This window comes from Oryza brachyantha, chromosome 11, assembly GCF_000231095.2.
Source record: "Oryza brachyantha chromosome 11, ObraRS2, whole genome shotgun sequence".
NCBI classification, from domain to species: domain Eukaryota; kingdom Viridiplantae; phylum Streptophyta; class Magnoliopsida; order Poales; family Poaceae; genus Oryza; species Oryza brachyantha.
The window spans coordinates 6,195,275-6,219,204 of record NC_023173.2 but is presented as its reverse complement, the minus strand read 5'-3'; the positions used below and the strand labels follow the sequence as shown (position 1 = coordinate 6,219,204).

Sequence of the window (23,930 nt, the reverse complement as noted above, 5' to 3'; positions counted from 1 at the left end):
TGCGTCAGCCGCTGTCCCCTCTCTCCCTCTCTCCCTTTTCCCAGGCCCACCAGTGGGCTTAGTGCGTCAGCCGACCCCCTCTCTTCTATGCTGACGTCATACCTCTAGTTAATTGCGCAATAAATCATTAAGGTTTTTCTGTTTAGTTTAAAACACAGGTAATCTTCTAAAATTCATAAGTAATTCATCTAGTCTCCGTTTAGGTCCATTCAAGTTTCATTAAATCCAAAAAAATGTCAAGAATCCATTAAAAATAGTTTCTTTCTCTGTTTTAGTAGTTTTATAGCCTGTTTCGTTTGTTTTGCCTTGTTTGTCGTAGGTTTTGACCCCGTCGAAGAGCTGCTCGTTCCCGAAGTTGGCACCCTCCTTTTAACATATTGATCCCATGTTTATAAAATCCCTACTTTACATTCCAACATGCATTGTTTTACGAAATCTATTTATTCTATTTATCTATTGGACATTTACCTTTATATCCGTTGATTCCCACTTATTATTATTGTCATCCCAGGTTAATTTGACTAGAAATAGGCTTAGGCAATGCTTAGCCATGCTTAGTTCAACTAGCTCACCAATTATTATTTGATTATTGAGTAGACTTTGATAGACCTTTAATGGTTGTGATCATTTACCATTTTCCGATGTGGATTAATGACCACTAAAATATTGCTTATGGTGGGCTGTGGGTGCATGGTTTTGAGAATCGCACCCATGGCAATTAAGGACCGGTTCTCAGGAAACCCTGGAAGTCTTACACGTACTAACCACAAGAGGGGACTGCCCCACTTGGTGTAAAGGAGGGGGTGAAACCTGAAGTGCGGTGCGATTGTCTAGGGAGGGTTAGGTGAAAGGTCTTATCATGGTTTCCGTATTGAGGTATCGTGGTGATACGTTGGGGCATGGTAACATGCTTGGGAGCCATGTCTTATGGGTAAAGTTATACACCTCTGTAGAGTAAAACTATTCGAATAGCCGTGCCCGTGGTTATTGGGCGAACTGACAGATTCACTAGGATTAGTGAACCTTTTAAATAACTTGATTAATCTTGAAATTGGTTTGATCCTACGCAATGTGGTGTAACGTTGGCAGTGGTTCGGGTCTGTCGTAACGTGGGTTAACGTTGGACAGAGGGTTGACCCAGTTGCAGTGTGGTGTAACGCTGGACAGTGGTTTGGGCCTGTTGCGACGTGGTGTAACGTTGGATAGTGGATATTTATTTTTAAATGTTTACTTTACTTCTATTCAGTCTATTTTATTTACTGTTTTGCTAAATTACTGCAGCTTTGTGCAATTTAATCTTAGCCTATCTTTGATACCCTATTACATTCATTATTCTCCTCTCTTGGGTGTTATTTGTTGAGTACGGTGGTTTGTACTCAGGCTTGCTTAATTTTTGCCCACCAGAGAAAGTGCCAAAGCAAGTGCTAGAGTTCCAGTCAGAAGGTTGTTCCCAAGGTTGAAGTGAGGTTTAATCCGCCGTCGAGAATGCCTGTGGTGTGGAGCCGTCATCTCCAGCTGAAGCTGAAGATTAGATGGTTTAGTTTGTTTTCCTTTTCCGCTGTATTTTGATAGATAATTATTTTTATTTGTTTTTAAGTCGTGTAACTGTGTATTGATTTGTCATAGTGTGTACTCGGGCTGATTCCTGGACCGAAATTAATGCATGCTATTGTTCAGAAATTGGTGTAAATTTCTGGACGTGACATTGGGCCTAAGCCCCACTCTTGAAATTTTTTCCTTTACTAGTACCTATATATTTCCTGAAAAAACAAAGGCCCTTCAGCTCCACTCATTCGGTTTGGGCCAGCCCTACATCAAGCCTTTGGCCACGTTCGGCGTGATGGGTATAAGTTAACTTATGCCTGCCACGGAAAATTTAAGTAATAGATTAGTATATGATTAATTAATTATTAATTATTAAAAAGTATAAAATAGACTAATATGATTTTTTAAAACAACTTTACTATAGAAAATTTTTATAAAAAATACACCGTTTAGCAGTTTTAGAAACGTGTAGGTAGATAAGTTAACTAACGGGGCGTGCCGAACACGGCCTTAGCCTTTTCGTAGCCCAGCAGCCCAGCAGAAGCAGCCTATTAAGTAATCACTCAGTCAGCCGGTCAGCCCATTTGAAAGCCAAACCCTAGCCCTCAGTATTTTTGGGAGAGTTTTAGATTTTAAGAAGCAGCTGTTTAGTAGTAGTTTATAAAAATTTGGAAAAACTCCTAAACCTAGCTTCTTAGTTTATTTTCAAGAATCTGTAACTACAGATTTTCAGAAGCTGTGAACCTCTTAGAAAGTTTTGGAAAAAGCTGTAGCTGGGAGAAGCTCCCCAAACAGGCCCTCTGTTTGTTCTGGCGGCGCGCGGCTCGGCGGACTGCAGTGACGGCGGCGGACGGCGGGTCGGGGGCTCGGGGCGGGCTGCGCGGTGGCCAGCGCTGCAAGCTGCGGCGCGCGGGAGGAGAGGAGGGTGCGGCCTTCGGCGGTAGCGGGCCAGCGGCAGCGGCCGCCTTCAGTTCACGGCGCGGCGGCAAGGCAGCGCCAGCGGCCGGCTGACGACACCTCGGTTGCCCGGCTGGAAGGCTGGGTAGCCTACGCCGTGGGCACGACCGCGCGGTGCGAGGCCGAGCTGCCCAGGCAGAGGGGCGCGACGGCCGGTGATAGGACCTAGGGCGGAGGGCGAAGGGGCGCGGCTGCGGGGAGGGGTCGCACCATCGCAGTGCTCGCCGGCGGTGGTGCCGCCGCCACCGGAGCCCGGAGTGGTCACAGTTCGGAGTCCGGCGGCGGTCAGCGGCAGGCGAGCGGGCGCGCGGCGGTCGGTGGGATCGACGCGGAAAGCGGAGCTGCGGAAGCGGCGGCCGACCGGCGGTTGGGGCTACGTGGGGTTCGGGGGCGGCGCAAGCGCGCGGCGCGCGAGGGTAGGCCGCGGTCAGCGGGAGGCGATTGGGCGCGCGGCGAAAGGCGACGACCGGTGAGATCGACGCGGAGCCGTGGAGTTGCTGGCCGTCTGGCTTCAATTCTTTTTCCCCTTTCTTGATTTTGATTACAAGAACAAGAAGAACTGGTTAGTCTCTTTTTTTTTTATTCCCTTTCTGACAGTACCTCTTCTTAGCAGTTAGAACTTGCTTTGAATCATAGATAAAGAGAAGTATATCATTTAAATCTTTCTACCAACTATAATCCTCAAATGAATTCAATCCAACCTAAGAAAATACTAGATTAATATGATTTTTTAAAGAAACTTTTTATAGAACTTTTTTTAAAAAATACCGTTTTATAGCTCGAGAAGTGCGTAGAAAATTGATAAGTTAATAGCTAGCCGGACGGGGCCTCACTATTCGCCAGTCACCACGGTCTCCATGCCGCCGCCGCTACTCAACTTCCACTCGCACTGGCTCCTCTCTTGCCTCGGCTGCCCCACCTCCGGCCGCCTCGTCCCTCACCTCCGCCTCAAACCTCTATCCTTCTCCTATACCACCATCACCGGCACCTGCACGTCCTCCTCGCAAGCGCCTCGAGTCCCACCTCGTCTCCATGGCCCCTCGCTACGCCGTGGCCGCCGCCTGCTCGGCGCAACCGACGGCCCCCTCTCATTCGCCCGCATCTTCGACCTCGCCGCCCTCCGCGTCCCAGCCAACGCCTGCGCGCCCCTCGAGCGCCGCCTCCGCGGCCATCTCCTCAACTGGCCCCGCGTGCACAACGTCGTCCGCCTTCCCGGCGGCGACGGCGGTCACGACATCCTCCTGTTCCGCACTTCCCCTCCGAGATCCCCCACTGCCCTCTCCCCGCCGACCACGGTGGCGCGTCGTGAGAAGCTGGCTCGCGAGTTCAACTCCCGCGGTTTCGTGCAGTTCCCCAACCTTGCCAAGCTGTCGCGGCCCCCTGCGAGGAAACGTAAGGGGAAAAAGGACGAAGGCGGCGGCGAGGCTGCGGTGATGGCAAGGAATGGTAAAGACAAAGTATATGTGGTGGAGGTGGTCGGAGAAGGAATGGTGCACGGCGACGAGTGGATGGGGTTGGTTGGGGAAGAGGGGTTCGGGAGGAGCGCGTGGAGAGGAGGCCCCACCCGGTTGCTGCTCCTGGACGAGAGCTATGCCAATAGGACGGTTGATGAGCTTCCGGATGCTGTCAAGGTGGTGATTTCTGGAATCTGGTTCTTTGTTAGCCCTTCCCTAAAGTTGCCAAACAGGCTGTTACAGTTGCAGTTATTGAACTAAGAATCATAGATTTGGAAGAGTTTCTAGTCGATTGTTATGTGGATAGAACTATTATCAAATGAGATTGGGGTGTGCGGTGGTAAATTTTTCAGTCCTATGCCTTGATATTCACTAGTACTAACCAGTCCCAACACTATTTTTTTTTCAACTACCCTTTTCTGGACCAAATGAGGAAAATCACAGGTTTAGCGTGTTTAAAATTCTAATTTATGTATTTCATCGGTTTTGTTGCAATATTATCTTATTTGGACCCAGAAAGCCTTTTTTATTTTCAAAATTATCCTCAAGGCTTATGAAGTTACAACATAGTGTAGCAAGGGGATACATGAAGAAATGGTGTATATATTACTTTAATATTTTTTTTCTTTCACTGGAATCCTTTTCAGGTTGTGTTGGATCATGAAACTAACAAGGATGGATCTTCAGCCTGTGAGCTTGTACAATGCCAAGTGACCTTGTTCTACGATTACTGGCCAATGAATGAAGTATTTTTCCACCTGTTTACAGTTGATGGTCTAAGCATCATAGCTTTCAATTTCTCTTGTTATAATTTTTTGTCTAAGTGTACTGTTTTTTGTGCTATTGCATTTTGTTGATTAGGTTATTACCAATGGTTTTTTTGTTACGTATTTCCAGTGTTGTCCTTGAGATGTTCTAATTTCCAATTGTATCCGTTATAGAATACACATGGACTTTAACACAAAGAATCATTTAGCAGAAGTGTCAGCCAACTAATAAATTCCTCGGTTGGCGATTGATCAAACGTCAAAGTTGGTTTGACTATGTACAGTAAATAGCCATTCATTTGTGTTCCAGCCTTCTATTTGTTGATCTGGAAGCCAGAAATGTAATATATGCTACGATCAACGTCATGCTGCTCAGTTTGCTGAAGTCTGCCAAAGTGTGAAACATTGTTGCAGCTGACAATTGTAAACCATTTTAGGAAAACTATTGCATCTCACATGTAAATAAATGCGGGGATTCAAAGGCTTTATCCAGGAGAAAACAAAATATGACTTCTTACAGGCTTGGTTTGAAGTTCTTCAAAGTTTACAAGTCTGAAGAACTCGTTGGTATCAAGCTTCTCATTTGTGTTGGTATCTGATGCTTCTGTAGTGTCCAGTTAACACTGCCTTTTCAAATTCCAGATACAGACCAAAAGTTCAGTCTGTACAGGTTAGATTGAATTGTCTCAATATAAGAGTCTAATCCCAGTTTTCTCATACATGATTGGTCTACTCTGTTCTTGCTTCAAAGATATGATAACATAGAAAGGCAGTTGAAAACTTGGTTGTACCAATGCATTATCATGGCACAAATATGAAATTTGGTATTATTGACTTTTAGGCAGCACAAATTTGAACTCTGCAGTTTTTTATTGTTTGTACTAGCATGTCATCACATTGTTACTTGTGGGGTCTATTGGATATGTTGATCAACATTGCTTCACATGGAAAAAAATATAAATATTCTTATGCAGCATGTTCATTATTTTCAATTTTCTTCTGCTTAACAGTTTTGATCCTCATCTTACCTTAGGTTTTAGAGGAATTACTCCCAGAAGGAATAATCACTCCTACAGGATTCGAGACAGTAGGGCATATTGCACACTTGAACTTGAGAGATGAACATTTACCTTACAAGAAGCTTATTGCTCAGGTAATATCTAATTGCATGATATCATGATACGCTGGCTTCCCAATCTTGAGTATGTTTTCTTGTGCATGCAGGTGGTACTAGACAAAAACAAACCAAAGATCCAAACTGTTGTCAATAAGACTGATGCTATTCAAAATGACTACAGGATTATGCAGCTTGAAGTCTTAGCTGGTACTGATTCCCTTGTAACTACAGTTATTGAAAATGGTCTTCGGTTCCAAGTTGATCTTTCAACAGTGTATGTTCTTGTCCTCTCTTGGCTCATATTTCTCACACATATTTGTAGTGCTATGTCTTTAAAGAATTCTACTGTTGTGCACTTGAATGTTAGCTTAATTCCTATCATGAGCCTTGTTTCCAGTAACAAATCTTCATCAAAAGGTCTACCTAGCGTTTCTTATTCTATATTTGTAATAAGGATATACGGCCCTATTATTTTGCTTTGTGGAAGAAAAAACAAACAGCTTATTTGTAAATGAAAAATAATTTATGGGTAAAACTTCTATATACATGTCCACAGCGATTCAAATGCTATAAAATAAACTACGATGAATAAACCATAAAATCAACTCCTAATTTAAGTTTTAAAATTCAAATTTTGGCTTATAAGCAGTTATAAAAGCGAAACAATGGAAGCAATAGTCATATCTCCATAAAATTCAACACTCACATTGTAAAGATGGCTTTGGTGTAGCAATCTGGTAAATGCAATACTCATTGCACTAAAAGGTTGCCCTAGTGGATTGTATTCTATATGTCATGAAATGATATGTTTACGCTGGTACATGATTATAGGGTACTAGTACAGAAACAGATTTCTGCACCTGTCATGAGCATATTGTCTAGGCCCTAAATATTTGTATTTAGTTTTTTCTTTGATGTAAAAGGTACTGTAATCATGACACTTGCATGTGGAATTTTTTTAGTTGAATGATCTGAAAAGTTCATAATAGGAATATTGCTAGCAATGAATAGGTGTATGGAATAAACAATTCCTTGTGTAATCCATAAGATTAGCCACTTATGCTGTAAGATCTTTTTGTCTCAATCTAGGGATGCTTATTAATTGGTATAATGATTTTTTAAGCTAAGAATTTTGTGGCTGTTTGACTTTTGTTCATTCTGTCTGCATATTGCTTGATTATAATAAACTGCCATGTTTCTTAACTTAATAATGAGACTAATTATTCTCTAATCTTGTAGGATAATCAATCTTGTATGAATCGTGATCATGATCTTAATTAAGTTCAAATTCTTGTTACCATATTATAGGAAGAAATATTGCAAAGAAATGTACTTGTTAGAGTATCCTCTACTACAGCTAGTAGTGACTACTGACTAGTGAGGATACATGAGGATGCCAAATAGAATATTTCTGTTCACTTCTTCAAAGAGCAAGATTGGTGCTACTATGATTTGAGGCCAAATAATGAACTTGAAGCCCAAAAGATGCCCAAGGCATTGCACATATATAGGTCAAGCTTGTGTGTCTGAACAAATAATTGTTGTTCTAAATGGTGGACACTGCTAGGTGGTTCATGTGAAATAGATGTCACCTCCTTTCAGCCCTATTTCTATCTATAGGATTTTTACCATTCCGCAGGAGAGGTGGGTACCAAATCCTTGTTAGCAACAAAATCCTTACTCTCATCGAGAGGATGGTGCTAGAAGAGTTAGGGCATTTTTCTGTTTACTTCTCACCAAAATGCCATGCTCTCCTGAGGGAGGTTGGATACATATTTATAGCTGCTTGCTAGTCTAAAGAGTGAAAGGAGATGCTGTCCTAGAGCATCCTAAACTGAAAGTAGATGTCCTAGAAAGCTGAAAAGCAAAAGGAACACAAGACCAATCAGCTCAAGACTTATTCCATCAATCCTAACCGTTGATTGTGCTAGATAGTTCAAAACTGCTAGTACCGGGCGACACCAACTAATCTGGAAGATGGTACCAGCGCAAGGAATTGAAGTGGAAGGTTAAACCTGACTTTTCACATGTAATACTAGCTGCTTCAGACTTTGGTGATGAGAGGCTGATGAAATTGGATCCAACCTCGCCCGGCAAACTCCACCCCGAGCAATAGCTCAAGACCAATGCATCGGTGCTCGCTGTCGACCTCCGGCTTCCAGAATCTAATGACAGCCCTTCCCCCAATCTCGCTAGCCAGATCTGAGCTCCTCAGCGATCTTTGACTCCCATGACTGCCCTTCCCCCCAAGCATGCAGCTGAATCTGAGTTTGTGGGTCTTAGACGCCTCTGTCCTTCAGTGAATGCCCTTCCCCAAGATTGCTATCAGGAACCTAGCTCCCTAGCCACATCCGCCTCCCACAACGTCCCTCAGCAAGCTTGTCAGCTAGTCCAAGCTGCCCATTAGCTTTGGCTTCGGCTCCCTGACGCAACTCCCTAGAGTTCGTCGGTCATGGATCTAAGCTCATGGTCCGTTGATTTGACATCCTCTAGGCTCGGCGGCACACACGTGACAGAGAGGAGACTTGCTTCACTTCATTGCGCATCATGTTCCTGTTGGTTGAACAGTTGGATTTAATTTGGTACCTGGTGGTTTTAGTACCTCTAGAGGTACCACCTGATGGGTGGCAGCCTAGTCCAACTAATTGACCACTACCTGGCGGCTACTGACTAGCACATTCTTGAACGCTGAATAGAATTCAGAAATAAGATCATGTGTTAGCCAAGAACATGATAATGTCCAAGTTCAGGTTTGAAAAACTGATGGTATCCGGTACTGGACCAGGTGAGCCTGAATACTTTAAATTTAAATTTAGAATTTTATTGATTTCTTATTACTATATTTATTGTCTGGTTACTGTCTAGTAACCGGTACATTATTTGGATTCAAATATTTCATTTGAAAAAGAAGTCCGGTAAGTCTGGTAACCAGTAATAACCAGCCGATTAACAGTCTGGCAAAAGGGACCTATATTTCTGTATTGGGTTTTAAAACCTTGGTCCAAGCGAAAACTACACATATATTGATAAAAACTCAATTACTTTGGGGATTGGAATCATAGTTTGTTAGTGTTTGAGTTTTGTCAATTGATTCTGAATTGTACATGGAAACTATGTGTAACAGCAATACTAAGTGATCTCATTTGTCGATTCTGCATGTGTAAGTTTGTTTCAGATAATAGTTTTGGCCACCACTATTCCTTACCAAGCATTTGTTCTGTGTTGTTTCAGCGGTCAAACCAAGGCACTGAAAATACAATGCTCTATGCTACTCCCCTCCGTCCCAAAATATAATGCAGCCACAATTTTAGGAAAAACCCACAATATAATATGAGAAATTAATGGTCAAACTTTTACATTGAAGACCATGTAAAATTTTTATACACATTATATTTTGGGATGGAGGGAGTATTGAATTTAATCATTAAATACAATTACTATTACTTTGTTCTAGTTCAGTCTGATTTCAATAATATATTGCTATATGCTACTCCCCTCTGTCCCAAAATATAATGCACCATTATACAACTCTTTGGCATGTTTCTTGTTTAAACAGTTTATGATCCTGTTGTTTTCGTTTCTCAATAATGGACGGCTAACAACTGTCATATGCAGTTATTGGAATTCTAGATTATCAACAGAAAGACAGAGGCTTGTTGACCATGTTTTCAAAAATTCTGATGTTGTTTGTAAGTTATTGCCCTTCCTATTTTCATAATAGAGGATTTTGTTGCTTGTGGAACCAGGACTGACAGTCTACATTGTTTTCTAACTGTCTGTCTCATTTCAAGATATTGATCTTTTCAATTTAGAGCATATTTTCACTATATATTTGCTGAAAATATAAATATATAGTCGTGTGCCAGTACTCCTGCTCTGAATTGGTATTGTACTGTTCTGGGAGCTTGTGTAAACATCACAGCAAAAGATTGACATGCCATTTTATTCCTGTAGTTCTCTGCCCATTGACATGAAAAGCTTTTGCTGTCCTCATTGTAAACATATTTTAACTATGATAATCTGTGTCCATGCACGTTCTTCATCATGCTTGGCTTCTGTGGACAATCAAATTGGCCATGTAGAAGAAAATAATGTAATCATTATCTATGGGGATAAATCAGTATTTGTATATATGTACTGAATAAACGTATTTTATAACTCATGTAATATCATATGGTTGAGCATTTGGGTCAAGGATTATGGGGTGTATGAGATAGCTGAGATGGAAGGATTATCTGATTTTCGTGATAGCTATTTGAGGGTATAAATGACTGAATTAAGTACTGTAAATTGAAAATATTATTTTAGATTGATCAGATGATGAACTTATACATAGAAATTTTTTGCATGAAATACACCATTTAGGAGCTTGAAAAGTGTGCCCGTGAAAATCCAAAAATCCTTAATTGGAATTTAGTAGTTTCAATAACTGTTGCATTTTTAATTTCATCTTTTCTTAAGCTACTAAACTTTTAATTCTATAACGTTTTCCCTAGTGAGTGAAAGATCCATTATTGTCACGTCCTGAACGCAGGTGATGTGTTCTCTGGTGTTGGTCCAGTAGCCATTTCAGCTGCAAGAAAGGTCAAATATGTCTATGCAAATGACCTAAACCCAAGTGCAGTGGAGTACCTTGAGAGAAACATTGTTCTTAACAAGCTCGAAAGGAAAATTGAGGTAGTTCCAATTAATGAGATAAGTGTGATAGCACATGTATTGCTATTGATTAATAAATTTCCTACGATGGCTTTCAAATTTTATTATAAATCACATAAAGTTCATTGTTAGACCAAAGCTTACTGCTGTCTCAGAAAAGCCTTTGGTTGCAAATCCTTTTTGCACCACTGGAAATTAGAACATACACCGTTTTTATGCTTTTTTCGTTTGTTGAAGACTTGTTTCAACTGAAACAATGATTTAGTGTGGATTTATCCTCCATCTTCACAGATTTTGGTGATATTTGGTAATTGTTTTGTTGAACCAGGTTTTTAACATGGATGCTAGAAGGTTTATCAGTTCAATATACTCAAGCCAACATATGCATGCAGTCACACAAGTAGTAATGAATTTGCCCAATGATGCTGCAGAATATTTAGGTGGGTTTTCATTACTTGCTTTGTAACTTAACTGTTATCTCGAGTTTTCTGACTATAATAGTGAACAAAATTCACTTTGGCTTTATTGCCTTAGCATGTGTTTGGTCATGGGACGGGGTGGGATGGAACAGGTCTAGCCCACTTTTGAGGGTGTTTAGTTTTGGGACAGGTGGAATGGGATCATCCCTTAAAGGGAATATTCCCCTAGGATCCGGGTTGGTCTTGTCCCTTAAAAACTAGCTGACCAATTCAACCCACTTTTCTATCTCACTCACATGTGGATCAACCCTTAAAGAGTGAGATAGACAATCCCATTCCTCATGCCAAACAAATAGTTGAACCATTCCATCTAACAAACATGACTTTAACCTTTCATGCCTTGTCTCCAAAGAAAACACATCCTTAATGTTTCTCACCAATCCCTTCTGAAGCAACCAGTAGATTTCTGTTGAAATGATTGAATTTTAGGGATGTATAATATAAAGGAACACACAATTCCTTTTGGATTGTGGCCAGCTGAAATGTAGTAATTTGTATCTTGCAGTTTGTAACATTGATATGGCATTACACATTGCAGATTTGTGGAATGTCATTTGAATACGAATCAAATGTGTTATAATACAAAAAGAAACATTATTGGTGCTTAGTAAGCGTGCATGTGAAATCTATGTTGGTAAAATAACCATTCCCTGCAAGCTTAAAAACAAATGATAAAAAAGTTACATCCACAGATCAAGATGTGACCATATTTTTTGGATTTGTCAACCCCTCAAAGGGCATATACCATTCAGAAAAAAAAATCCAGTGAAATTGAAATTCTCATTTGGCATCAAATTTCTTGAAATAGGCGTCCTGTAGACTAAAATATAATGGGTATTGTAGTTAGAAAAAGCTAGCCAATGCAAAACACTAGATGAGAAGGTGCATTAATTTATCCTAAGACAATCTACAATATAAATCTTCCTATGAGTAATGCATTCTGGACTACCTCACCTTGCAAAGTATGGTACACCAATTTATTATGGACCGTCCATTATTCCATGATCCAAGGTCTAATATTGATCTTACCTCATAGGGGTAAGACATCAATTATTGTCATACAAATTTAATTAAAGGCAATTATTGCAAGGAGTGTATTAATATTTCTTTAACTGAATATTAAGATTCCTAATACTCCTATTATTTAATAGAAAAGACCTGTTCCAACGTTGAATTGAAATTTGAGTGTCCAAATTATAATTTTAAAAGTTAAAGCTTCAGTTTATAAATAAGTTTAGTTCAAAAACTGTGAAATATATACACAGAACAAGTTTGAGGCTTTACAATACACAGTCAATTTAGAAACTTTTACACCTATATCTGGTTCTAATAATATAATTTTCTCTGTTTTTCAGTTAGATATTTGAAATATGGATACTCATAATGTTTTTTATTTTGGTGGAACTCCCTTGATTTTTGCTAGGCTAAGCATTTAAGGGTTACCCAAGTTATTTGCCTACAAAATGTAAGGGTTATGTCAAGAATTGGGTGGGCTGAATTTTTATAGTTTTTTGAGCTAAAAATTTTTACGGGTTAATTAGGGTTGTGAAAGGACGTAAGGGCCTTGGTCCATTATCACCCCTAGCTATGCATGCATGGCTGATTAATTAGGAAGGATAATTATTTTTCTTGATACTTTACTTTTGTAGCTGTGATTAATTAGGAAGGATAATTAATTAGGGTGGGAGCTAAATGATAAGGGCATTTGGACCATTTACAGGCTTATGAATTTTCTCCCTCTTTATTTTAATTGGAAATATTGAATATTGTCCCTTGACCCTAGTATTACCTGTCCATTCTAATAGCCAATATGCAGTCGATGTTTTTGGGATGGGAATTTTGAGGCCTTCTGTAGTAGAGTAGAATCAATTGTTCATCATTTCAGTGTTTTCCCAGATGTGTTTAGAGGAATCTCACGGCACATTGAGTCAGGACTGCCTTGCGTAATACCAAGGATCCACGTGTACGGATTCTCCAAAGCAGAGGATCCTGAATATGACTTCCATGAGGTAAGAAACCAGCCTTATCAAAGTTTTTTTTTTCTTTTTAAGATAGAACCATTGTTTACTTCTGTTTATGGATTGACACACCCTTAAATTGCAGAGGATAAATTTGACACTGGGTGAGAACGTGACCGACGTTGAAATGCATAGAGTGAGGCTTGTTGCTCCTGGGAAATGGATGCTCTGTGCATCTTTTACCCTTCCAGAATCTGTTGCGTCTGCAAAGCCAAATTACATTGCATGTTGAGACGATGGGCTATAACAATCTGTGTACTCCATCCGTTTTCTAAATATAATTTATGCTTATGGTGGCATGCCTATTGTCCCTGTCACTCTTTCTACTAGCTATACTATCGTTTCATTGAGTGTTGCCTTGTAGGCACCTCTCTAATGGGTCCAGTTAAGCTTGGTCGAAATCTACCTTTTGTGGTTCCCTCCTTGGCTCAGCGTACCGCTCATGAGCTCGCATGTCGTCTCTATTCCTTTGTTGGTTGAGATTCTGTCCTCTTCTGTGCTTAGAGATAGAAGCTTTTAGTGGTTTTTGGTAATTTCTTGAGGTGGATGGTTTTTAGGAGGATGGGTATAGCTTCGGCGGGGTCCGAATCTGAGTGACAAAGTACAAAAATAAATAAATAGACATAAATTCTATTGAAACAATAAAAGAAACTATTTTTAATGGATTTTTAGCATTTTTCTTGATTTACTAAAATTTGAATGGACTAAAATGGAGACTGATGAATTAGTTATGAATTTTAGAAGTTTTCTAGGTTTTTAACTAAACAGAAAAGTCCTAAATTGATTTATTGCGCAATTATTGAGGCTTATGACGTCAGCTAGAGAGGGAATCGGCGTCGACAGGTGGACCCCACTTGTCGGTTAGGGAGGGTGGCCGAGGGAGGCTGATGGGTGGGGACTCGTGGGAAGAGAGAGGGAGGAGGCGGTGGGGTGGCTGACCAGTGGGTTTGGCTGAGAGTGAGGGGCACAGGGGCAGTGGGGTGGCTGGCTAGTGGGCCCGGCAGAGGGTGAGAGGGAGAAGGGCGGTGGGGTGGCTGGCTAGTGGGCCCGGCCGGCCAGTGAGAGGGAAACAGAGCGGGAGAGGGAAAGCGCGACTGGCGGCATGTGGCTTGGGCAGCGCGGTGGCGGCGGCGACCGAGGGGCGATGGCGGCGGTGGCACTAGCGGACGGCGGCGATGCCATGACGACAGTGACACGGCGATGGCGGCGCAGCCGAGAGGGAGAGTGGCGGCGGACCGACGTGACGGCGACGGTGCGTGACGAGCGCGAGCGCGCTCGGGGCACCGGCGAGGGCGGCCGGGCGACGGCGTCGCAAAGGCGGCGGCGACGGTGACGGCGGAGGGTGGTGGAGACGATGAGCGGTGCACGCGGCCGGCGACGGCGTGCGACTCGGTGACGGTGGGCCAGAGAGAAAAAAGGGAGCGGGGAGAGGGAGAGAAGCGCTCACCGGCGTCGAAGAGGCGGCGGCGACGTCGACGAGGCGACGTAATACGTGGTGACCGGGTTCGGCGGGGAAGACGGGCGGCGATGAGGGAGATCAACGGCGAGGGTTCGAGCGGCGACGTTCGGGTGGCGTGGGAAAAACTGGTGGCGGCGAGCGGAAGGTGGGTTTAAATAGGGGGTGAGGTCGCCGGAGTGTGTCCTAGGATGGAAGGTGGTGCGGATTTGGAAAGTGGCGGCGCCAATCGCGACGGACGGCGGCATTCGCGGCGGTGGCGCCGAGCCAGACTCGGGGAAGACGGGGGGAAAGGTGGCTGACAGGTGGGCCCCGCTTGTCGGTGGGCGCGAGCGACGATGGAGGCGGTGCGGACTCGTGGCGCGGGCGGACGGCTAGGCTGGTAGTGTAGTGGCGAGGCACGGGTGCGCTCGTGCGGGAGAGGGGAAGGGGAGGTGGGCCGCCGCCGCGGTGGCTCGGGCTAGCCTGGAAGGAAGGAGGGGGAAGAGAGAAAAAGGAGGGAGGGAGATTTGGGTTGCGGCCCAAATCCAAAAAAAAGAAAAAGGAGAAAAAGGCAAAAAGAGAGGGAGCCTTAACTTGCAAATTTTTAATTTAAATTTTTGGGGCAAATTTTATAATTTGAATTTCAACTTTACCTCCAGTTAGGGCTCCTTTGATTCAAAGGATTGGTATAGGATTTTTGTAGGATTCATAATCCTATGGATTATTTCCTATGTATGTCTTTGATTCATAGGAAAGGAAAGGAAATATTCCTTAGGATTGTATTCCTCTAGTTCATTTTCACAGGAAAAAAAGAAAGAGGTAAGACCTCTTTGGAAACTTTCTTGGCGGGAAAGAAGGCACGCCCACGCGTGTGCACGCTGTCGTTGGCGCCGCTTTTGTGTGTTTGGCGGTAAACCGTGTGGCCCTTCTTGCTTCTTCTAAAAAAAGATAAAGAAAGATGAGAACGAGAACACTGAGGACCACATAATAGAGATAGACAGTAGCTTGAGCTGGCCGCCGGGGGTGCAAGGCGGAGGCGAGGCTCGCCGACTCAGTCGCGTATGCGGCTTACGCTGGGGACGCAGTCGCAAGAACTAGCAGCACGCAGCAACCAAGCACAACATCCATCTAGTGCACAGGTTGGGCTCAGCTAGGCGGAGGCGTGCGGCAGGTCCACCGTCGAGGGCAGCAGCCAGGGCCATCGATTTGGTATTTGTCTGCACTTTTGAGCTTTCATACTTGACTTATTATTGACTTATTAGTGCATCTATACTTGGGATCTATGGATTAGTGAATTTTTAAGCTTGCTACTTGAAACTAGTTTGTTTCATTGGCATTGTAGGTGTAAATCCCTCTCTGATAAGGATTGTGTATTTATTTTTTCTTTCTTTCTTTTTTTAGGGTTAGGAAAACAATGCCATCGAAAGGCTCTTCTCAGATGACTATGGCAAATCAACGCAATTTGTCCGATCGACGAGGCCAGCAACCTCTACCACAGATTTATGTTGATGTTGACAGTGAGCATGGGACTGCAGAGCATCAAGAAATAGGTAATATTTGCAAATTCAATTTCAATTGTTGTTTGCATCAAACCTTTTTTGTTTCATATTGCTGCTGAAACTGAAATTGAAAAATGTTTATCAAATTTAGGGACGACAAAGAGAGCCAAATGGAGTCACCAGATGAAGCTGTTCCTTATTGAACTCCTAACAGATCATGACGTGCCAGGTTTTCGAACACAAAATGCTTGGAATAAGGAAGCATGGACAAATATTGTTTGCCGCCTGAATACAAAGTTTAGTACATCATTTACGACCAACCAAGTCAAGCAAAAGGAGCAGGATTTGAAGAAGGATTATCGCAGTGTTAAAGATTTGTTGGATCAAAGTGGTTTTGGATGGGATAGTGACAGAATGATGGTGAGTGCACCACAAAGTGTTTGGGACACTTTTGCTGATCGCAAGAACAAAGATGCAATTCATTGGCGAGATAAGTCCTTCCCATATTTTGATGATTTAGCTCCACTTTATGATGGTGAGCTATATATATATATGTAAATTTTTTTATCGGTGGTTTGTCTGTTTTGTTGAAATGTTTTAGGCAAGTTATGCTGATCGTGAGGAGAACATAATTGTGCAGGTCGTTATGCTGAAGGGAGGACTCGCCATGGTATGGACCATTATGCAAGGAAGACAAAGAATGCACCAACTCATTCAATACAGGAAACAAGTGTGGTTGATACATATCAGTCACCATCCCCTAATTCAAATGCTCTAGGTGAATCAAGTTTGCAATTTCCTTTTGGTGAAGAGGTTGAGACAACCAATTTGGACTTTTCGCAGTATTCACCTACCCATGTCCATCTGACAAAAGTCCCACCTAGCTTGGCACAAATAGCTTCAGAGATTCCTGAATCTCGACCTGGGAAGAAACAAAAGATCAAATCTGTTAGTCCCAGTGATGGATTTCATGAGAGATACCTAAAACTTAAAAAAGAAGAAATAGATCGATTTGCTGCAATTGAGGAGAAGAAATTGGAGAATCCTTACAGCATCAACAAGTGTATCACAGTGCTTGAAGGTTTACATGGTCTACAAATAGGAGACATATTGGTGGCAGCTGATATCTTCAAAGGTAAGGATAATAGGGAAGTTTTCTTATCATTTTCAAGTGATGTATTACGCCTGGCTTGGATTAGAAAGGAAATCGCAGCATTAGAGTGAATACTTTTGTGAAATAGATGGCATGCAAGTAGTAGGTTAGTACTTTTGTGAAACAGATGGCATGCAAATAGAAGGATAGTACTTTTGTGAAACAAAGGGGGTACTTTTGTGAAGCGGATAGTAGTAGGATATACTTTTGCTTAGAGGGAGTACCTGCAAGTAGTTACTTGATTAAGTAGAATGTCACAAACTTGGAGTACAAGACTAGTAATTGACCTTGAATGCCATGATGGTCAAATGCAATATATTATTTCCTTCGTGCTACGTAATGGTTCCACATCCGTTGTGCCATGTCATCTCGTTTTCTATTTCCAGCTTCTCTAGAGTTGTTAAATTCTTGTACATCACCATTATAGTTCTCATCTCCATTTGGCACATCAACAATATGATCTGGATCAATCTGCAAACGACAATTACTTGGCCACACCATATCTCCATTATGCAGGCGTATGAAGTTGTGTAGAACACAAGCAACCGAAATGTCAACTTGTTTACGAGCTGGGTGGTGTGAGCCGGTCTTTAGTATAGGAAATCTCATTTTTAATACACCAATTGCTCTCTCTATATAGTTTCTGAGTTGTGCATGCCAAAGATTGAATAACTCCTTATAATTTTGTGGCTTCTAATTAGCTCTACCCTGTTCCTTTAAATGATATCTTGTCCCACGATATGGTGCTAGAAACTGTATTGTATTTGCATAACCAGCATCTACAAGGAAAAAATTACCAGGAGGTACTTTAAAACCATGGTTAAGTGCATCTTGAAGAACACTTGCGTCTGAAGCTGATCCCTCCCAGCCGGCATGTACATGTACAAATTTTAGATCAAAGTCACAAGCTACCATAACATTCTAAGAAATTGTTTGCTTTCCATTCCGGTATGGTTCTTGCTGGTCTAGTGGAAGTATCTTTGGTACATGTGTCCCGTCAATTGAGCCAACACAATTCTATACAAATATAAATTTAACCTTGATTAAGTCTTTTTATGTACAATGATTAGTTTAACTCAATGTAAAGGAATCAAAACATGAATATGTTCATACCTCAAAAAAGGGGTGAAATTTTGGTCTTCTCAAGATATGATGGGGGTGTGGGAAAGGTGGTCGTATATATACATATGTAAGTTGTGCAACTGCATCAAGCACAACCCCAAAATACTTGCTTATTGTTTGCCCGCTGTGTTGAAACTGATCTTGCAAGGTCTCATTACTTGCATTTTTGGCTAGTGCATACAAGAATATAGCAACTTGTTATTCTACTGAGACATCTCTTCCATCAGCAAGTAGTCGTTTCTCACGCAACTTATCGACTAAAGCTTGAAAAACATTAACTTCCATGCAAAAATTCCTTTTGCTTAGGCTCTGATGACCTGTTAAGATTTCATTAACACGACAAGCCCCTGAAAGTTTTGATGTGTGCATCGGTTTCCTACTAGATGATGGTTGTGATGAATCTCCTTTGATGGTAGGGAGAACAAAAAGCATGAACTCATCTTCATTTTGTGACCGTCGTCGATAACTTGGATCCATGACAATCACAGTGGAAATCAACAACAATTAATAAATCTGATGGTTTGTTCTACCAATATCTATAGGAGAGCAGAAGCAAGGAACTAAGTTGGTAATCCTTACATAGATATTAAACAGAAAAAAATCATTTATGACTTACCAAATGAATTGGCACGTTTGAGCTCTTGTCATGCTTGGCCGATACAATCGAAGGTGAGCTAGTTTTGTTGATGTCCAGTTGCAGCTACAGCAATATGTATAAGGACATGCAATGGCTAGTACTTGCTTTGAAGGCCAACGGCTATCTGTTCAAATTCAAACTGGAAGAGAAATCCCGTGTTTTTCCTATAGCACTATCAAAGGCACTTTTCATCCTTTCCTGTGTTTTTGTTTCCCGTGGGGCTGAAGAATCACACTATCTCAATTCCTATGTTTTTTCTATTCTTGTGTTTTTCCTATCCTGCGAATCAAAGGGGCCCTTAACGATTTCGTAGACTTTAATTTGTTAAATTAAATTAATTCTTTAGAGAGGTATTTTTTCAGAGCTTTAATTATGCCAATTATTAATTAACAAATTTTTTTATTGAATTTTGGCTTGGAATAGAAACTTGTGGTGTGACAAACCTACCCTTTAAATGGAATCTCGACCCCGAGATTCATAGGTGCTGGCGAAGGTGAGCTAGTTTTGTTGATGTCCAGTTGCAGCTACAGCAATATGTATAAGGACATGCAATGGCTAGTACTTGCTTTGAAGGCCAACGGCTATCTGTTCAAATTCAAACTGGAAGAGAAATCCCGTGTTTTTCCTATAGCACTATCAAAGGCACTTTTCATCCTTTCCTGTGTTTTTGTTTCCCGTGGGGCTGAAGAATCACACTATCTCAATTCCTATGTTTTTTCTATTCTTGTGTTTTTCCTATCCTGCGAATCAAAGGGGCCCTTAACGATTTCGTAGACTTTAATTTGTTAAATTAAATTAATTCTTTAGAGAGGTATTTTTTCAGAGCTTTAATTATGCCAATTATTAATTAACAAATTTTTTTATTGAATTTTGGCTTGGAATAGAAACTTGTGGTGTGACAAACCTACCCTTTAAATGGAATCTCGACCCCGAGATTCATAGGTGCTGGCGAAGAGGTGCGGATATGCGGCTTTGAGTTTGTCTTCTCTTTCCCAGGTGGCTTCTTGTTCCGAGTGGTTACTCCACTGAACTCTGCAAAATCTGATCACACGATTTCGAGTTTCCCTTTCACTAGTTTCCAGAATCCGTGCTGGTCTCTCCACATAGGTCAGATCTTTCTGCAGGTCTATGTGCTCAGAGTTGGTTTGTTCTTCTGGCACACGCAGACACTTCTTGAGCTGCGACACATGGAACATGTCATGGATTCCTGACATGTTAGTAGGGAGCTCTAGCTGATAAGTGACTTCTCCCCTGTATTCCACTATCCGATATGGTCCCACGAATCGTGGTGCCAACTTTCCTTTGGTTTGGAACCGATGGACTCCTCGCAAGGGTGTGACCCGAAGGTACACGTAGTCTTCGGCTTCAAAAGCAAGATCCCATCGACGATTATCAGGATAACTTTTCTGCCTAGCTTGAGCGGTTTTCAGTTTTTCATGAATGATTCTGACTTTTTCTTCTGCCTGACTTACCACTTCGGTGCCGAAAACTTGTCGTTCTCTGGTCTGATCCCAGAAAAGAGGGGTACGACACTTCCAGCCATACAACGCCTCAAACGGTGCCATCTGTAAGCTGGCTTGATAACTATTGTTATAGGAGAACACGGCGTACGATAGGTTCTTGTCCCAAGCTCCACCAAAGTCAAGGGCACAAGCACAGAGCATATCTTCTAGGATTTGATTCACTCGTTTCGTCTGCCCATCTGTCTACGGATGGTAGGCTGTACTAAAATTCAGTCCTATTCCCAGTTCCTCTTGTAGTTTTTGCCAAAACTTAAATGTAAACTGGCTTCCGCGATCGGAGACGATCTTATTGGGGACTCCGTGAAGACACATGATTCTTGCCAGGTAGATTTCAGCAAGTCTCTTTCCTGAATAGGTGGTATGGACCGGAATAAAATGTGCCACCTTGGTCAATCGGTCGACGATCACCCAGATTGAGTCGTGTCCAGTAGAGGTCCTTGGCAAACCAGTGATGAAATCCATACGATTTCTTCCCACTTCCACTCGGGAATCTAGAGCGGCTGCAACAGTCCTGCTGGTCTCTGATGTTCAGCTTTGACTCGCTGACAGACGTCACACAAGGCAACGTATTCCGCAAATTTCCCTTTTCATACTAACCTGCCAAAATTTTTTTTTCAGGTCTTGATACATCTTCGTGCTTCCGGGGTGAATGGAGTACTGGGTCCCATGGGCTTCTCGGAGTATCAACTCTTTCAACTCCTTGTTGTCTAGCACACACAACCTTGCGCCTAACCAAATTGTCCCATGCTCATCCTCCGAAAAGTCCTGAGCTTTACCAACTCACATGTTTTTCTTGAGTTCTGCTATGTCCGGATCATCTGCCTGGGCTTGGCGAAGTTGATCCACGAGCGTAGGCTACGCCTCTAGGGCTACCACAAAGCCTTCTTCAACAAGATTCAAATTCAACCGTTCGAACTCGTGTTGTAACGGTTCGCTAACTCCTGCTGCCCAAGAGGTACTGCAGTAACTCTTTCGGCTAAGGGCATCTGCAACAATGTTGGCCTTGCCCGGATGGTAATGTATTCCTATAATCCTTTATCAGTTCCAACCATCTTCGCTGGCGGAGATTTAGGTCTGGTTGCGTAAAGATGTACTTCAAACTCTTATGATCCGTATACACTTCACATTGGTTTCCGATGAGGTAGTGTCGCCAAATTTTTAGAGCGTGCACTACTGCTGCCAGCTCCAAGTCATGCGTTGGGTAGTTATTCTCGTGCGGCCTCAGCTGCCGGGTGGCGTAAGCCACTACTTTTCCTTCTTGCATTAGCACACAACCTAACCCAGATCGGGATGCGTCATAGTAAACTTGAAAATCTTTCGTCTGGTCTGGCAGGATCAACACTGGGGCGGACACCAGTTTCTGCTTCAGCTCTTCAAAACTTTTGGCGCACTCGACTGACTATTTGAACTTTTCTTCTTTCTTGAGTAACTGCGTCATTGGTTTAGCGATCTTTGAGAAGTTCTCAATAAACCGACAGTAATAACCCACAAGTCCTAGGAAGCTTCTGATTTGAGTAACTGTTTTCAACGGGGTCCACTTCGTAACAGACTCCACATTGCTTGGGTCGACTGTGACACCTTGGGCATTAATCACATGTCCCAGAAATTTCATTTCCTGTAGTCAGAAACTGCATTTGCTGAACTTGGCATAAAGCTAGTGTTTCCTCAGGGTTTCCAGTACTATCCGCAGATGTTGCTAGTGTTCTCCTTCGAATTTAGAGTAGATGAGGATATCATCAATGAAGACCACCACAAACTTATCCAGATACTTCATGAACACCTTATTCATGAGATTCATAAAGAATGTCGGGCATTAGTAAGCCCAAAAGACATTACCGTACATTCATACAAGCCGTAGCGAGTGGTAAATGTGGTCTTGGGGATATCTTCTTCCCGGATTCTCAATTGGTGATAACCCGATCTCAGATCAATCTTGGAGAAAACCTTGGCACCCTTCAGCTGATCAAACAAATCATCTATTCTCGGCAGAGGATACTTGTTCTTGATGGTCACGTCATTCAGGGCACGGTAATCCACACACATCCTCTTGGTCTTGTCCTTCTTCTCAACAAATATCACCGGGGCACCCCAAGGTGAAGTACTTGGTTGGATGTAACCATTTTTCAATTGTTCATCAACTTGCTTCTTCACTTCTGCCATCTCATTGGCTACCATCCGATAGGGTCTCTTGTATATCGGTGTCGTTCCGGGTACCAGATCGATACGGGACTCGATTTCTCTTTCAGGCAGCATGGTGGTGAGATCATCTGGAAAAACTTCTGCATTCTCACAAACCACGGGTATATCTTCCAATTTTGGGACATCTTTATCCACCCTCGGTGGTTGTTCATCCGCTTTTGCTTGATTCAAATTGATCCCCACTCTCATAGGCTCCGGGGATTGATAAGTTACGCGTTTCAACCCTCACTAGTCAAGGTGATGGTGTAGTTAGCACAATCTATTACTCCTTGGTGCTTGGTAAGCCAGTCCATCCCCAAGATAACATCTAGGTCTTTAGATTCGAGATGGATGAGATTGGCTAGAAATTGTGCTCCTTGAATTTCTACGGGTACCTCTGGGCTATAGCTGACTGAAGTTACACTATGCCCAGGGGTGCTAACCCACATTGGGTTCCTTAGTTTTTCTTTCCTTAACCCATGCATTCCCACAAATTTGCTTGAAATAAACGAATGCGTAGCACCAGAATCAAAAAGTACTGTAGCAGGTACTGAGTTGACAGAAAACGTACCCAATATTACTTCTGGTGCGGCCTGAGCTTCTTCAACGGAAGCATGGTTGACTCGTGCCTGAATGAACTTCTGCCCGCTGTGCTTCAGCTTCGGGCATTTGTCAGCAGAGTGGCCTAGGTCGCCACAGTTGTAGCACACCCCAAGCTTGGCACCTGGCTCTTTCCTTGCTGGCGGAGGCTGAGTCGACGGAGGAGGAGCATTTTGCTGACGTGGAGTTGGTGCTAGGAGGAGACGTTGGGTCGGGGCACGCTGGGACTGGCCACTGTTGTTGTTGTAGTTGTTGGGGTTGTAAGGACGATGCTGGTGGACAATGAAGGTTGACTGTCCGTGTTGCTGACTTGGAGGGTGTGGGCCGGTGTGGAACCGGGGTTTCTGCGGGTGCGGCTGGTTGTGGCGGAACTGGGAGGCCTTTCTCTTCTTATCCATCTGGAGGTGCTGGTCCTCCTGACGGATGGCCTTGTCAACCAGCTTTTTGAAGTCAGCGTAGTCGCCGGAAAGCAGCTGTTTCTTCAGCTCATCATCCAAACCTCCGAGGAACTTCTCTTGTCTTTCGGCATCAGTACGGACGTCCTCGGGAGCATATCGTGCTAGGCAAATGAACTCATGGAGATACTCAGTCACTGACTTAGTTCCTTGCTGCAGGGCACGGAACTCTCTCTTCTTCTGAGTCACAATCCCATCCGGGATGTGGGCCTTGTGAAAGTTGCGGCAGAACTCCGCCTAGGTGACTTCCGTGGTAGGAGTGAAGGACACTAAGAAGTTGTCCCAGCAAGCAGAGGCGGGACCCATCAGTTGGTGGGCGGCGAAAGCAACTT

General features: G+C 42.8%; 3 protein-coding genes across 6 annotated transcripts; 2 read left to right on the top strand and 1 right to left on the bottom strand.

Moving 5' to 3' along the window:
* The first annotated feature begins 3,074 nt into the window (after positions 1-3,074).
* LOC102718221 (tRNA (guanine(37)-N1)-methyltransferase 1) lies at positions 3,075-13,377 on the top strand. 3 transcript variants are annotated; one of them, XR_005812701.1, is made up of 10 exons: positions 3,075-4,133; positions 4,604-4,702; positions 5,334-5,393; positions 5,757-5,876; positions 5,948-6,114; positions 9,456-9,529; positions 10,375-10,517; positions 10,825-10,936; positions 12,861-12,984; positions 13,079-13,170. XR_005812701.1 is itself a non-coding variant. In XM_015842593.2 (10 exons), the coding sequence occupies exons 1-10, from the start codon at positions 3,360-3,362 to the stop codon at positions 13,223-13,225; spliced, it is 1,809 nt and encodes a 602-aa protein (XP_015698079.2). In that variant the 5' UTR covers positions 3,083-3,359; the 3' UTR covers positions 13,226-13,377. The 3 variants fall into 3 exon arrangements, 2 of the variants coding, with proteins under 2 accessions (XP_015698079.2, XP_040384590.1); XM_015842593.2 differs by having other exon boundaries at positions 3,083-4,133; positions 12,872-12,984; positions 13,079-13,377; XM_040528656.1 differs by lacking the exon at positions 5,334-5,393 and having other exon boundaries at positions 3,084-4,133; positions 12,872-12,984; positions 13,079-13,377.
* Positions 13,378-15,139: 1,762 nt separating this feature from the next.
* On the top strand, positions 15,140-17,435 carry LOC102717942. Of its 2 annotated transcripts, XM_040529038.1 has the most exons (4): positions 15,140-15,640; positions 15,833-15,981; positions 16,082-16,465; positions 16,571-17,435. In XM_040529038.1, the coding sequence occupies exons 2-4, from the start codon at positions 15,846-15,848 to the stop codon at positions 17,152-17,154; spliced, it is 1,104 nt and encodes a 367-aa protein (XP_040384972.1). In that variant the 5' UTR covers positions 15,140-15,640; positions 15,833-15,845; the 3' UTR covers positions 17,155-17,435. The 2 variants fall into 2 exon arrangements, with proteins under 2 accessions (XP_040384972.1, XP_040384973.1); XM_040529039.1 differs by lacking the exon at positions 15,140-15,640 and having other exon boundaries at positions 15,831-15,981.
* Positions 17,436-21,764: 4,329 nt separating this feature from the next.
* On the bottom strand, positions 21,765-23,541 carry LOC121055750. Its single transcript, XM_040528806.1, has 3 exons — positions 22,939-23,541; positions 22,202-22,756; positions 21,765-21,980 (listed from the first exon to the last, which is right to left on the bottom strand). The coding sequence occupies exons 1-3, from the start codon at positions 23,539-23,541 to the stop codon at positions 21,765-21,767; spliced, it is 1,374 nt and encodes a 457-aa protein (XP_040384740.1).
* Positions 23,542-23,930: the final 389 nt, after the last annotated feature.